The 15,832-nt window shown below is 23.3% G+C and overlaps 1 protein-coding gene across 3 annotated transcripts in view; it reads right to left on the bottom strand.

Annotated features, from left to right (window-relative positions):
• Positions 1 to 2,193: 2,193 nt before the first annotated feature.
• LOC136985427 (cell adhesion molecule Dscam1-like) overlaps positions 2,194 to 15,832 on the bottom strand; it is a 71,378-nt gene continuing 57,739 nt past the window's right edge. For 2 of the 3 annotated variants that reach the window (XM_067282706.1, XM_067282708.1), the window contains 6 exons: positions 9,389 to 9,553; positions 7,581 to 7,819; positions 6,793 to 6,880; positions 6,528 to 6,618; positions 5,573 to 5,685; positions 2,194 to 2,358 (listed from right to left, as the gene is read on the bottom strand). In XM_067282706.1, the coding sequence (XP_067138807.1) occupies positions 2,321 to 2,358; positions 5,573 to 5,685; positions 6,528 to 6,618; positions 6,793 to 6,880; positions 7,581 to 7,819; positions 9,389 to 9,553 (734 nt within the window). In that variant the 3' untranslated portion in view covers positions 2,194 to 2,320. Of the gene's footprint in view, positions 2,359 to 5,455; positions 5,498 to 5,572; positions 5,686 to 6,527; positions 6,619 to 6,792; positions 6,881 to 7,580; positions 7,820 to 9,388; positions 9,554 to 15,832 lie in introns of all 3 variants that reach the window. The other variant, XM_067282707.1, reaches the window with a different exon arrangement.

Here is a 15,832-nt window from a genome sequence, read left to right on the forward strand (position 1 = left end):
AATGGTGATTAAATCTTTTGATTAACTTTAAAAATAAATTCTAGAAACATAATTAAATTCTTTTATTAACTTGGAAAATTGTTATTTTAGGCATAAAAGAAATTATTTAATAAACAATAATGTCAGTTATACAGCTTAAATCTAGAGTAAATAATTACTTAAAATTAAATTTTATAAAATAGATTTTAAAATATCTGGATTAATTCAAGAGAGAAATAGAAGTGGATTAAGAAAATTTCTCTAAAATTAGATTACTTTCAAATGAGGTCACAACATAAATCAATTTAAAGAAAATGGAGACTGTCGAATTATATAAATAACAGAGAAAATCCTTCTAATTTAATTAATATTAGTGTAGATGTAATATAAGATGAGCTCCTTAAAAATTTTTGTATCTGTAAAATCAGACTATAATAATTAATTTTCATTATTATAGTGAATATATTAGTATTAGTGAGTATTAGTGAATATATTATAGTATTAATGAAATATTTAATGAAAGGCAGTTGTTTACGTTATTAAATATGTTCTTTTTATATCAAAATATGTATTAATATTAATTTTCTTGTTTATTCAACTTTATTTAAAAATTTCAATGTATGGATATGAGTGCAGAGAGACGTATCTTGTATAAGTTATTATAAGAGGTGCATACAGTCTAATCTGTGCATAAAAATTATTTTTTGTAGATAAACTGGAGACAATAATATATTACTTTTGTTATGATTTACTTATTTATTTTTAATATTTGGGTCAGAAAAGGAAAATGTCCTTTCTGCTCTTCCCTATATACGTCTCTGTATGAATGGATGTATAATAATTACTGTATAAAATTATAAAACCATATAACTTAAATTATAATTATATAAATCGTGTACACAGTTAATTATTTTAAAATTTGAAAGTGGAAATAATTGAATTTTAGAGTCAAATATTTATTTAAATGAAATAATTTTTTTTCTTTTATGTATGCAATGAATTCAATTTTATGTTTTTTTTTCCTTTTTCTGAGAACTGATCAAATCATGACTCCATATTTTTCTATGTTTACTGCAATTTTCGGGTATTTTATAAAATGTATCTACTTTACACATATTTCTTTATAAACAGGGTTTACAGTTACTGCTATTGAAAAGTAAGTCTCATATTTCCTTTTGTTTCAGAAGATACTTTTCTCTATTTTTATCTTTTAGTTTGAAACCATAACCCAAGCCAAAATCAATTTTAAAGATTTTTCTAAAATATCTATTTTAACTTTAATATATATATTAAAGTTTTATCAAATATATTTTTCTATTTAAAATAATTTTTTTTTTTTTTTTTGTAAAAGTATATTTGTTGTTAGTTAAATTAGTTGGTGAAATGTGTAAAATCCTGTTAAAATTAATTTATATATAATTAAATTCTTGTAAGTTACTTATGGTAAGTGAATAATGAATCTAACTAGTACCATAATACAAATTAAGTGATTAAATTATTCGTATTATGTTTATACGATTCAGTGAAATGCATTGGTAAATTTCAATGCTAGTAATAATTGCCATTAACGTCCAATTAATTATATAGGAAATTTATAATTTATTTTATATAATTTATGATTTACATAACGTTTAATATAAGTAGTAAATGTTAAAACTTTTTAAAATATATGTAAATGTTTAGTTTTAATGCAAACTGACAGATGGCAGCACCGGTGACCCGAGAGAACGGAAAGCTGTCGGAGCAAGGAGCATTTTGGGTCCCTCTTTCGAGATCCTATTTATACAAATAATGCTATTAAAGCGAAAAAATAATATAGTATAAAAATTAGCCCACAGCCAAAGTCATTTCGTAATTTGGAAAAGAAAAATCACAGAACTGATAATTTTTTTTCATTCTTTCCCTCTGAAGGGTCCTCTAAAGCTCATAGGCGCCGGGACAGCACATACGAGGCCCTATAAAAGGGGGCGAAACACCCCGGTTGCGTCCCCCTATTATGGGACCTATACAACACAGTTACTATCAAAATAATTATTATAAATTGTGTAGTAAATAATTTAATTTATTTGATAAATCTTTATATATATAAGCAATCGATAAACATAATTTTCTATAAAATCTACGCATTTATTCACAGTTTTTTTGAATTTGAAACACAATTTACATCTGTACATATTGGGGTATGCGATTAAAATTTGACAGATGTTACAGATGAAGAGTAAAGATACTAATTTATTTTCACATTAATCCAATTACATTCATAATTAAATGATCCTTCTGGAAAAAAAGAAATGAACTTTCTTCTTCTGGACGTCTTGATAAGATCTCTTGGACTTCAAAATTACCAATTGGACTGTAGCAATACTGTTGTTTTCATACCTAGTTTAATAATTAAATAATTGTAGTTTATTCGTAAATAGAGAATCAATAATCAATAAGAAGCAAATATAAATTTAATAATTTAATTTACAAAAATAATATTCAACAATAGATTAAAATGGAAAAAAACATTTCATTTCGTATCACTTGGGACGTCGATTTTAATTAATAATTTATAAAAATATTATAAAATTTCAATTAAAAATCCAATAATTTGCTTCAAACAATTGTTATTGTGAAAGATATTGGCACAAAAATATCGAATAAAAGTATTATTTCCTCGAATGTCCTCCAGATGGATGCAGCTTCTTATTAGAAATCCATCTTAAAGTTAATAAATCGATCGCACTTCGTAAATTATATAGCTCTTATTATTGGCTTAGCCTTTAATAATTATGCAGGACAAATTAACTCTTTGACAAAAAAATAAATAAAATCAACTTTTGTATACTTTAAAGAAAAATTCTAATTAGTCTTTCAGTAATATTAGTAAACACTATAATTAATTTTTAAAGAAACTATAGAAAATCGAACATGCAAATATGATAATTACGCACTACTTAGCTTTAAATAAACGAAAAGTATTTATAAGTTCGATCACTGAAATTTTATTTTAAAAATACATTAATTTTTATGCCAATTTCCTTATTTTATTCCCAGAAATAAGTAAATTTTTGGAATTCTAAGATAGTTTTTCTTATGGGAAGTATTTCTGATTTCAGTTGTAGAGTAGTTTATAAATTTATATATATATTTATCGACAGACCTACAATTATTTTCTTATATTTGATAATAAGATCCGTGACTATTGAATAAGATACAACCGAATAGATGATTTTTTTTTCATATTTGCAATATATTCACGTTGAGGATGTATTCAAAATAACCAAAATAAAATCAATCATTGAGTGAAAATATAAAAAATTATAGAAGATTGAAAGAAATAAAACTAAATTGAGCTATTTTATAGAGTTTGTAAATGATAATTTAATATAAATTAATAAAGAATGGGAGTAAAATTTAGAAACAATTGAATAGCTGTTCAAGAGCTGATTATTTATTTATTTATATAGTTTTATACGTCTTTAAAACATTTACGTGCTCTATATATTGTGACACTAACTGAATTAACTTTAGTTAAAGATTAACATCAGTGAGTACAAATTTTTCAAATTGGTCGACAGTCAGCTAATCAAGGGAAACGATCGGAATTCCCCTAAAAATTCGAAGAATAGGAGTTCCAAAATTGGATCCTGGAAGTAACTCGTACTGAAATGGAAAGTGACACCAGATAAAAGTATAAAATTTGGCAATAAACGTTATTATCCAAACAAAACTCATATTAAAAAAAAGAACAGAGTGGAGGAGAGAAAAGGAAGATGAAAAAAATGTTTTCATAATACACAAAGTCGTTAAAAAAGAATTAATTTTATAATTGGATACGTTTTAACAATTATTTAATTTTTTCGTGTTTAAAGATATTTATTTTTAATCTCCTGTTTGCAGAGAAAGTTATAAAAACAGAAGAGAAAGCATAATGTAATGGGTACATCGTCGCTTTTGCAATTGAATTACGTCAGCAAATTCACCTAGAATAACAGTAAACATCACAGTTAATGGATTTTTTTTTTTAACTTTCTGTCTCAAGTGCTAAAAGTTATTTGTCTTTCTTACATCTTTTCTATTTTAAAACAATAATTTTGTTGCTTTTATTAATATGAAATTAAAAGTAGTGAAGTTGTTTGCTGAGAACATAAAAATAACAAATCTTCAACATTTATTCGTAACTTTATAATATATATAAAGAATTAAATTATTATAATTCAATTAAATAAAAATGACGTCGTTATATATATATATATTTTACGTTATTTTCCTTACAATTTTGCTTAATTATCTAGAAATGGTTTTATAAAGAGCGTGTCTTGATAAATTCTTATCAGGTTTTTATCGTTTTAATCAAACTAGAATGAAGCTGGAGATTTACAATTTTATCCTCAACTAGAAAATAAAGGAATGAAATAATCCCAATACAAATTAAACTGTTAATATTGATAATGTGTGTATTTTATTCAGAATAAAAGAATATTTTCTTCGAAATATCTTTATGATCCTTTCGGAAAATCACTAATAAATAAAAAATTTGTATAATTAATTTCAAGATCGTACCGGAGTAATATTTAATTATATACATTCTCCCCTATTTTCAGGAAAAAAAATATGTTTAACTCTATTTAATTAAAATATAATTAACATTTTAAAACTTATTTTAACATTAAAACATGATGTGCAAGCATTAAAACTTAATTAATTTGAAATTTGTCTACAGAATTACGTAAATAAAAATAATTTTTTAATTTCGTCGACGTATAAATCATTTTATATTCTATAATGCTTTAATCATTGAAAATTAATTTCTTAGAAAATTTTCCCGATAAAATTATTCAGCAAAGTAAATTGCATTTAAATTTACAGGTAGAAAATTGAAAATTTAAAATACTTTTTTATACAAAAGGCAATTTTCTGGGGGGTTCTTTATGATGGCGAGAATTTACTTTTTACATTAAACGATTCTGCAATTTATATGTGCATATCAAAACAATCGTAAAAAAAACTGTTAATGTTCCTATTAAACAACGTAATGTACGTGTTTTCCGACGTCGTTTACAAATATTTCTTTTATGTAGACTACTAGAATCTTCCACTAATCATTATTTCCCATTTAATGGATACCAAAATGGAATCCCAGATAAAGTTAACTAGGATTTCATGTTTCTCTAGTTGAGGTTAGCTCTCAGCTATAATGAGTTAGACACTGAATTATTAAACAGAATTTATCTAGTAAAACAGTTCTTTCTAAATTATATATGTTGAAAGAGAATTTCACAACATATTCACAATGTTAACAATATGTTTAGAAGTATCACTTGTAAATGCATTAAAATTAATTAACGTAGAGATTGCTTTTATAATTTCTCTTATATTATACTTACTTTTATTGTAACTTAAAATATTTTATAATTATCTTATTAAATTATTTTTTTTATTAAATGTTCGTTATTTTATTGGTGTTGCAAGTATTTATTACAATGCTTACATTGTTAACACCGTATTGCAGCTTGACTTTTGTTAACATTACCTGTATTCAAAAAAATTTAAGCTCTTCTTTATATTAAAAAATAAATAAGCCGTATAGAGATAAGAAAAAATTTACCATTTCCTGATGAAAACTTATATTCTCGATCACATTCAGCGTCAGAAAGTTCACTTCCATCCACGAGAAGGGGATGATGCGTAACGGGTATCTCTTCTTTAATACTCTGCCATCTTAAGATAAATGCATTTTCATTATATTTTATTTCATTTTAATAAAGAAAAACCTTGTAAAATTTAATCCTAATCGTGAAAAAGTTTATCAGCTGATTATTTTTTTAATTAAAAAATTCAAGAATGTAATTAACTTTTTTAAATACATGTTTAAGTAATTTGAAGAGATACAGTAAAATTTACGGTTATAGAATGTTTTAAGAGTTATATTCTTATGTGCATACATTCAGTCTTACAAAGTAATAATAAAATATTTGATTAAAAATCTTGTTTAAATAATTATTCTTGAAAGGCTGCTTACAAAATGAATTTTCTATAATTAAATTTTAACAATTTATAAAAAGATTCATTAACAGCATGAAAAATTGAGGATTATAAATGTGAAAATATTTCGAATTTTCATACTGTTAAGTATTAAATATTATGTATAACCATGTAAAATTATTATATTTTCTTAGCTTCTTTAGTTTTTCTATTTTTATAAATAACATTCTAAAATTCTTCATATACGATAAATTTATGACAAGTATTTTTAATAAATTCATAAATTACATGCATCTACTGGAAAATAATACATTCATACTCCTAATTTTATACGAAAAATTGATTTATAGTTTTCTCTGTTTTAGAATTCTCGATATATTGATTATAAAATACACATATACGTCAGGCGAAAGAACTTACAAACATACGTTAAATTCTAGATTTTATGACAGGAATTCAATTTTATACCATTTAACAATTAATAATCTTCAAGTTGTGTATCGAAAACATTGAATTTTTCATTTATAAATTATTTATTTCCAGAATATAATTGACATATGATAGATAATATGCATTACCTATCATTACTTTCAGGAATGGACCACCTATTTCCATTTAATATTTTGCTGTACTGAGCGCAACTTGCAGATGGAGTGGAGTGAGGTCTATCTGTAACAATGACTACAATTTAGTTTTCTTATAATTACAATTTTATAAATTAATATTACCAAAATTTTCTAGATGATAACTTGCCAGATTAGATTATTTAATAAGGAATTGTAAGCATGCAGTGAATTAAATTTGTGATTTTCTTTATTAAAAGTATTAAAATTCTTTAAATACCATGATGCATTACATCTGTAAATCCATATCTAGCATCACCTTCTTCGTATTCTCGATTCTGTTTAGATTTATCATGTTTTTCATGTTTCTAAAAATATATTCGATAATTCGAATTTAAATCTTTAATAACAGATTAAATAACATTAAAATATTAAATTATCAATTAATACATTATCCTAAAAAATACTTTAATTAAATTATTAAATATCTTAAGTAAACGAATTTAATATTTTACATATTTATTCCTCTTAAATCAACGTTTTGACTTCTTTAATTAATGAATCCTCTTTGCTAGAATGAACTTAATTAGAATTTTAAAAATAAGGGAGGGAAAAACATTAAATTTATCAAATTTTATTTTAAAATTATTAAGTAAATTTAATGAAAAACTATTAATTTAATTTTTTAAAATCTTACTTTAAGTTAATTTATTTCTGTTTTAATTTTCAACCATTTTAAGAATTTTAGAATATAAACTTTTTTTTTTAAATCCTAGGAATTATTTAAAAAATGGAGTAAAAATTACAAGATTTGTGACTGTAGAAGCAGAAGAAAGCAATTTTAAGTTATTAAGAATTTTATATCCAACAAATTCTAAATTAAGTTTTGAAGAAATAAACCAACGACCATCCTATTTTCTTGCTAACAAGATTTTGATATTGGATAGACGTGCAGCATTTCAGTAATGATCATTTTGTATTGGAAGTAGCAGATAAAAAAATTGAGGAAAAAATAAAATAAAAATAAAAAAAATAAAAAGATTTATAAAGTTATATCTGAGGCATTACTATATCATCACGAAGGGGTTGGGGTATGTCATAAAGATGCTCATTTCCTCTGATGTTCGGTCTGTTCAAACTTCTACATCTATCTCCATCGACTCTTCCATCATCTCTTCCAGCAAAAGGGATGTTACTAGTAGCATAAGGTGTTGGAAAGTAAATAGATTCCCTATTTTGATCGTAAGTTTTCTCTAATTCTCCCATCGCTAGTGCATCAGTCTTTGGATCTTCAGAATGGCGAACACCTAGATTTGAAATTTAATGTATACTAATTTACTTATTAAGCAAGTGGACATCATATATATATATATATATATTTTAAAAATTTCAATAACATTCAAAATATATTTTAAATTTTAAATTGTAATTATATAAGATTAGTAAATGTAATCTTTCTGAAATATTTTTTAGTCATTTTATAAATTACACACATTTTTTTATTCCATTCGATTATAGAAATTCCCAGAAGCTATAAGTAATTCGATTTATAAAAGTCAGCATAAAAAATGTAATTTTAGATTAAAACGTTGAAAAATTTTTGAAAAAATAACAAAACGAACATTAGAAAGATTAAAAAGTACAATTTAAAAAAATGAGTAAATCTTATAGAGTAGAACGACTATTTTTGCTATCAAATATATGATGAATATTAGGTTCCTAGGGCAAGTAACAGAAATCAGTGGTTCAAATCTAGAACAGTTAAGGAGAAAATGTCGTTTCTTTCAGAAGAGTGATCGCTGCAAAATGTACACATCCTTTTACTGAATATAACAGAAGAGATGCCGTCAATTATAAGTAGCAATTGGTTGAGTAGTAGTTAAATAAAAAAAAAATTAACAGAAAATTACTAGAGTAATCTGACTTGGTTTGGGTTAGCATCTTAATAATTAGAAATGTTAATGAATGATTGATATAGAAAAAATATGATTTTCTAGAATATTTAATATATCAGTACTTTCATCTTAACTTTTATACAATCTCTTCATAATTATTAAAATTATTTCGCTGCAATTTGAAAAAAAAACTGTAGACCTATAAATTCCCACTGTCGTCCGATGTTTGTCCTTAATCTCTAGAACGGATAGATGAAAGACGAGACCATGTATGGAAATCTTAGAAGTAGGAGGTCCCCCAATTAACTATATGAGAACTTTCAATGCAAATCGAAAGTCATGTTATTTAAATTCAAAAATTTCCCCTGAAAGGTGTTAGATAGATGACCGGCACGACTCTATTGCTAAAGGAAAAGTATGATGTACAGGGGCAAGTCGCTATTAATTTGAGATGGAGCGCATATATTTTAAATTAAATACATTAAAAATATGATTTAAAATTGCATCTCAGCATATGTAATTCAAAATATTATTAATTGTGTCATCGTCACGATGACACAATTAATAATATTTTGAATCACACAGTTATTAACTAAGAAGAGGAAATTCTTTTAAATATTCATTTCTCTAAAAATTTCCCCCTCCCCTTTTCAATTTAAAATATTGAACCTTTTAATAAAATATATATTTTTGCTGTGTTAAGTTATAATTGAGATACACTTTCTATAGTAAAAATTATAAATTTAGTATCATTTTAAAATATAATTAAACTATTCGTAATGTGTACCATTGTAATTTAAGAATAATTACAAGATATGAATGTAATTTAATATAATATTTAAATAATTATAATTTTAAAGTGAATTTTAAATGAATTTAATAGGAAGAACATAAAGTTTAAGAAAGAAACTGAAAATAATTAATATTTTATTGTATATAAATGCATTTATTAAAATTAAAAAAATTAATATCAGACTCCACCTTCATAGAGATTTGTCATTCTTGGACTACGTTTCCTGCATATCAATAAAAAAACAGCAACAGATACAGCCACCAAAACAACAGCAGCACAGCATATTGGAACGATGAAAGAAAGACTTCTGTATCTTCTCGAAGGATCTGTTAGATTATCCGGTTGCACGGTTGCTAAATAATATAAAAGTTTGAAAGTAAAATCGATTTTAATAACCTGAAAATTCAATTTTTAATGGATCAATATCATTCAGACACAATAAACGCTCGAAAATTCTTTAATAAATTTTCAATGTTAGAAAATAGGGAAGAAAATAATAATTTGTAATATATTAATCTTAAAATGTAATTATAATGATTTAAATGCTAAGAGGATGTTGCTAGTGGTGCCATCTTGTAAATTAAAACGAAACAAATATAATTATTTTAATATTAATTAATTTTTTTTATTTCATTAATAAATAATTATTATTATACTTTATAGTTAGATTATATTTTTCATTCTTTCATTTAAAAAATTAATGTAACATTTCAAAAAATTTGGTTACTTAAATATGCAATATAAGATAAATGAAATGAATTAATTCTTCTTATTTAAAATTAATGCAAAAATCGAACATAATTTTCCTTAATACTTAACAGGAAAAAAAATATATTTTTTTAAAAATAAAGCAATTTATCTTTTAAATGGATAATTGAAAGAATAAATATTTTATTTTTATGACAATTTGCAATGGAATTTTAGAAAAATACTTTTTCTTCCTTCTTAAAATTTCTTCTATATATTTTGAATATTTCATGTAATGTCATTTCTATAGATTCATTCTAGAAGATTACTTTTAGATAAAAATATAAAATTGTGCAGCTTCACTGTAATGAATTCTTTATTTAAATAAGCTTAATTAAATTACATATAGTTTTAAAAAATTAATTCTACCTTGAGTGTGAAAGTGTGTAGTTGTACAAACAAAATTTACGAAAAATAATGCTGTAAATCTAAATATACTTTTTATATGATAAGTTATAGCTTAAAAATAATATTTAAATTGTTACAGAACTAATTTTTTTCTTCATATAAAGCTTCTATTTGACCTTTTATTAACCTTAGAATTTAATTTACCATACCATTCTGGCATCAATGTGTCAAATTCAAAGAAAATATTATCCCATTCTTCCTTAAATTACATTATTAATACCTACTAAAAGATTTAAAGTTAGAAAGAACGTTTTCTATTTAATATTTCTTGAAATTTCATGATAAATGATGCATTATATGGTGGGTAGGAAAAACTTCAGGTTCTTAATAATTTAAAAACTTTTTAATGAATGTTCTATTTAATATTTTAATTAAAAATAAAATAAATTGAGGAAACAGAAGTCTATAAATACTAAATTATAAACATTAAAAAGGAAAATTTTATTATAAATGCAGTACATCTCTCTTAAAATATGATGTATTAAACGGTCTCGTTATTTTTATATTTGTTAATTTATTAATTATTAAAATTCTATAATTATGTTCTATAACTTTAGTTATGAGTTATTTTTAAAAATATATAACACTTTTTAAAATATGTTTCTTTAATCATACCTTCTCTATAATTTAAGAGTCTACGTGAATTATAAAGACGATATCTCAAAAAATAACTTGATTTTTTGCATAATTAAATATCATTTATAACATTTTTTATGATTTAAAACAATTCAAAAATTTCACAGATTTCTTTTTGATTATTTTTCGTTAAGTTGATCTTTGATTTTTGTAAGAATAAACTCTTAAATGACGTTTATTATGCTGTGTTTTCATGGATTATTCTGAATTTTTGAAGAGCTATTTATGTATTTTTTATTGATTTTTTAATTTAAATTTTTTTTTGTTTAAGTGTACTGTATACCTGGAGATTTAGTACAGACGACTAGTAAAGTTTCCCCATTGATGCATGACAAATGAAAGAATACGATAAATTAAAACAAAAACATTACCTTATTTCTCTTTAACTACATCATTAATGTTCTCTGAACAAAATTAAACTCGGAAGCGGTAAACTTTTATTAAGAAAGGTAAAGTAATTTAATCAAAATCAATTACTTCATGTTTTTCTTAATTTTTTTTTTCCATCTAAGGTCAGGAGATTTTCCATTAGTATGCTTCAGGGATATTAAAGATACTCCACACTTTTCTAATTTATGAAATATAATTTATAACTAGATCATAAACATTAAACAAATGAATTTAAAGTAGGATATATTCCGTGTCTGTAAATGTACTTATAGAGCAAATATTCAACATTTATCCGGAAACATTTTCTCTATTTTTTATTACAAAATAAAAAAAATCTCATAACATGTAATTAACATTTTAAAAATATTTTTATATATTTTATTTTAAAATTTTTAAAAACTTATTTTTATAGCATTTAATCAATTTTGTTTTATATTATTTAAGATTGAATGTAAATAACAATTTTCTTAGAAGATTGCGAAGAAAACAAAGAAACAATTCTATGAACATAAATTGTCGTTTACTAAATTTATAAGATAAAAATATATATACAAAACTTCCCTAAACATTGATATTGAGGAATAAACAATATAAAGATATGGCTTTCTAGTATTTTAATAGTTATAAAAGCAACTTATCTCTGTCAAAAATTCCTTATCTTTGATTTAGATTTTTGTTTAGCAGAAAAAAAGTTTAATTTAAAATAACAATTTTTTTTATTTATTTTATTTTATTTCCTTTAGCTTATCCAACTTTATTATCTGAAAATCAATTACAAATAATAATTATATATTAATAAATATTGAAATAAAATATATTTAAAAATTTCAAACGATATTTAATGTCCAATGCCAAATGGTGAAGTCATTAAAACGTTTTCGAAGAATTTAAGCAAAATTTTATTTATATTAAAATAATTAGTATCGTATATATGTTACAGTCAAAACCCGTTTTTAGTTAGAACGCGTTTTAACTAGTTGATACCAGTTTATACTGGGTGTCTTTGTTATAACTAGAATTTACTGCTAGTCAAAAATGAATTTGAGTTAAAACTAGTTTTAACTAGACAAAACGGGTTTTAACAATGACATCCAGTATAAACTAGTTTCAACTAGTTAAAACGCGTTCTAACTAAAAACGGGTTTTGACTGTAACATATATAAGAAATGCATTTAATTGTTGGATTCGTGTAAAAATTATAAAGCTTTCATTCTAGTAAACAATTACACAGGCCCTTTTAGAAATCGAGAGATTCTCAGGCACGTATCTTTTTGAGGGCCTCAATATACTGTACATTTATAAGATTATTGAATAAATAATATTTATAAAAGATTAATTATTGGATACGAACGGAAATTTTTATTTTTCTCTTAACAATACAATCAATTATGCAGGCATATTCAGAGATGGACATCAGGGATTGATAGCCTCGAAAAGATCGAGCACGTATTTTTTTGAGGCTTTCAATACATTATAATAATAAAAAAATGCTTTTATAAATAGCATAATATATTTTAGGTGACAAAAATAAAACTTTTTCTCAATGCATAAAAAATTCAATGGAATAAATTTGAGGCCCACGTAAATGTAAGTCCTAGATAAATAGGCCTTTTTATTTCCTGTACTAAGGACCGCAATTACACCATATATGTTGCTTTTTCATTATATAAAAAGCTGAAAAATAAAATGAAAAGCAAACAGTAAAAGCTAATTTTCTATAGAATTTATTACAGTTGTTTTCGTGTATAATGAAGGAAATTGCTTCTTATAATACTGAATGAATATTATTTCTTATGACTGTTATGAGATAATAAATTATTCATTTGAAATACAGATTAAACGACGAAAACAACACGTTATGTAAAGCTCTGAGTTAATAATGAATATTACTTCTTATATAAATGTTTCATACTAATTCTTTCAAAATAAAACATAGCGACGTTTTTCCTCTTTTTCTTCTTCTTCTTCTTACCCCCCCAAAAAATAAAATAAAAACAATAAATATAGATTAAAAAGAGGAAGAAGGTCGTATGTTTGTATGTCGGTTGCTACATTTTATATCTATGGAAATAGGTGGCAATTGCAGCTTCATCATAACAATTATATTCCATAAATTAAATTTATCGTATTGTATTCAAGTTGTATAATGAGAGTAACATAACTGTATAAAGTTTATATATATAATGAAAATTTTTTTAAAATTAAAAACAAAAAAAATGGTGTTTGGTCAGATGAACAACAGCAAAAGTAATTATAACTTGCGTAATGTTTCAATTATGCACCGTAGAATTTTTAGTCACATTAAAATTCTCTTTAACCGACAAAAAATGCAGTCATAAAGAATTTATTAAAAAAGTAGATATTTTATTAAATTAAACCATTAACATTTTATGAATATGTTGCTAACACTATTTTAATTTTTTCTCTTAACGTTAATATAATAAATAATAAATTAGTATGTAAGTAATTATTACAATTTATTTAATTAATATTGATAATAATAATTAAATAATTAATTAAAATTATATTTATATAAATTTAATTATATTATAGAAAATTAACATTGCTATTTTCACAATATAAAAATTAATATATAAACTAGAGCAATTGAATCAGAGCTGAATCTAATAAATTAAAAGCAGATGCAATTTTCTGAAAATTTTTCGAGGCATATTATAATTGTATATTTAATTTTGTCGATTATTTGCTAAATTTGAAACGTATGCAAATTTAATTCGTTAAAATATAAAAATTTCAAAGCTTTAATTGTAAAGTATTTATATTATGTTTATAATATATATAATTTGTATATCTTATATTGACAAATATAGACTAAATTCAATATATGATGTCGATTCTCATTATCAAATCATGTATATTAGTACAACAAATGATAAGTGATTAGTACAGTCACGAATAAAACCCGAACACAGAGAATGCGCCTAAGTTTTAGTGTTTGATATAAGAAAAGTGATCGAAAAAGTTCATTTGTAATTGGCCTGGGCCTCAATTCACTTATCTGAAGTTCTGGACAAAAATCAGCTTCTCTCAAAGAGACATCGTACAAATTTCACATTGAGCTGCTTATATTTTGATTGATTGAAGAAGACATTTAATGTCTTCTTCTTGAATGAAGCAAAATATAAGCAACTAAATTAACATGATTCAAGATGTCTTCTTCTTGAATCATGCGAATTTAACAGTTGGAAAAGAAATCGTTAATAAAAAACGTTTAAAAAACTGAGCAGATTTTGGAACTATTTTGACCTATTTATGAATCTTGAAGGAACATATGTTACAGTTTACATACGTTTTATCTAATTATCTTATGATTTCGTGTATTTTAATAAATAAATAAATGTATTTTTTATATTTTCCTATACGCAAGATAAGCAGATTTGCGATAAAGTATCATTACTTATAAAAAAAAAATAATGAATATAAATAATGACGTAGATAATAAATCTTTAAATTTTAGATTTATGATGTTTGAAACTTAAGATATTTATCAAAAAATACCTCTATTCTTAATAATTTAATTGAAATAAAAAATTTCATAATTGTTTATAGCAATTTGAGAAGAAATAGCACATTGCCAAAGACAAAAATATTCGAAAATAAATTAAATTACTTTTAATAAAGTGTAAATTATTTCTTTATTTTATAATTTTCATATAAAATAATAAAAAACAGACAAAATCGCAATTTATAACTAGATTTTTTAAAAAAGAATATAATTAAATTGTTACATTTCTTGCAATCTATACGCGACATTTTTTCTTCGAATTCCAGATCTAATTGTTTCTTTTCAAAGAGCGTGGTCTAAAAAGCTAAAAATAAAAAAATAAAAAGAAAATTTACCTTTTTTCCCTGAAGCTTTCAAGAAAACTAAATTATGAGAACTTTTTCGTCTCATATATTGAATCCATCTCGTGAATTTCATTGTTATAATTCCAAAAGTTTAACGCGAAAGTATTAAAAGAAATTGCACGATTGTGTAACTTAATTTAAGTTTAACTTTCTAAATTAATTATAATTAATTTTTAACAAAAATTAGAGCATTAAATACCATAAATTTTAATACAATTCAAACATATTCAACAACACATAATAATTATTTCATAATTCTGTATTTTTTCCAGACTTATCCACTATTAATTTTTAAAAATTTCATTTTAGATTAATTTTTTATTTAACTAAATTAAAAAAATAACAAATTAATTCAGTTTACTCAAATATTTACAAAAATTTTCGATATAAAAATTCCAGACAATTCTTAAAGTTAAAATATTTAATAAAACAACAAATTAATTATTTATAGGAATGCAATATTGTACTTTAGGTAAAGACATTTTATTAAATAAAAAATAAAGGATTATAAATAAGAAAAAACAATTTAATTTAAAATATTTTTGGCCAGCTTCAACCTTTTTTTTGTTATAGAGGTTGTT

The sequence above is a fragment of the Centruroides vittatus genome, unplaced genomic scaffold (assembly GCF_030686945.1).
Source record: "Centruroides vittatus isolate TY-2023 unplaced genomic scaffold, ASM3068694v2 contig_970, whole genome shotgun sequence".
NCBI lineage: Eukaryota > Metazoa > Arthropoda > Arachnida > Scorpiones > Buthidae > Centruroides > Centruroides vittatus.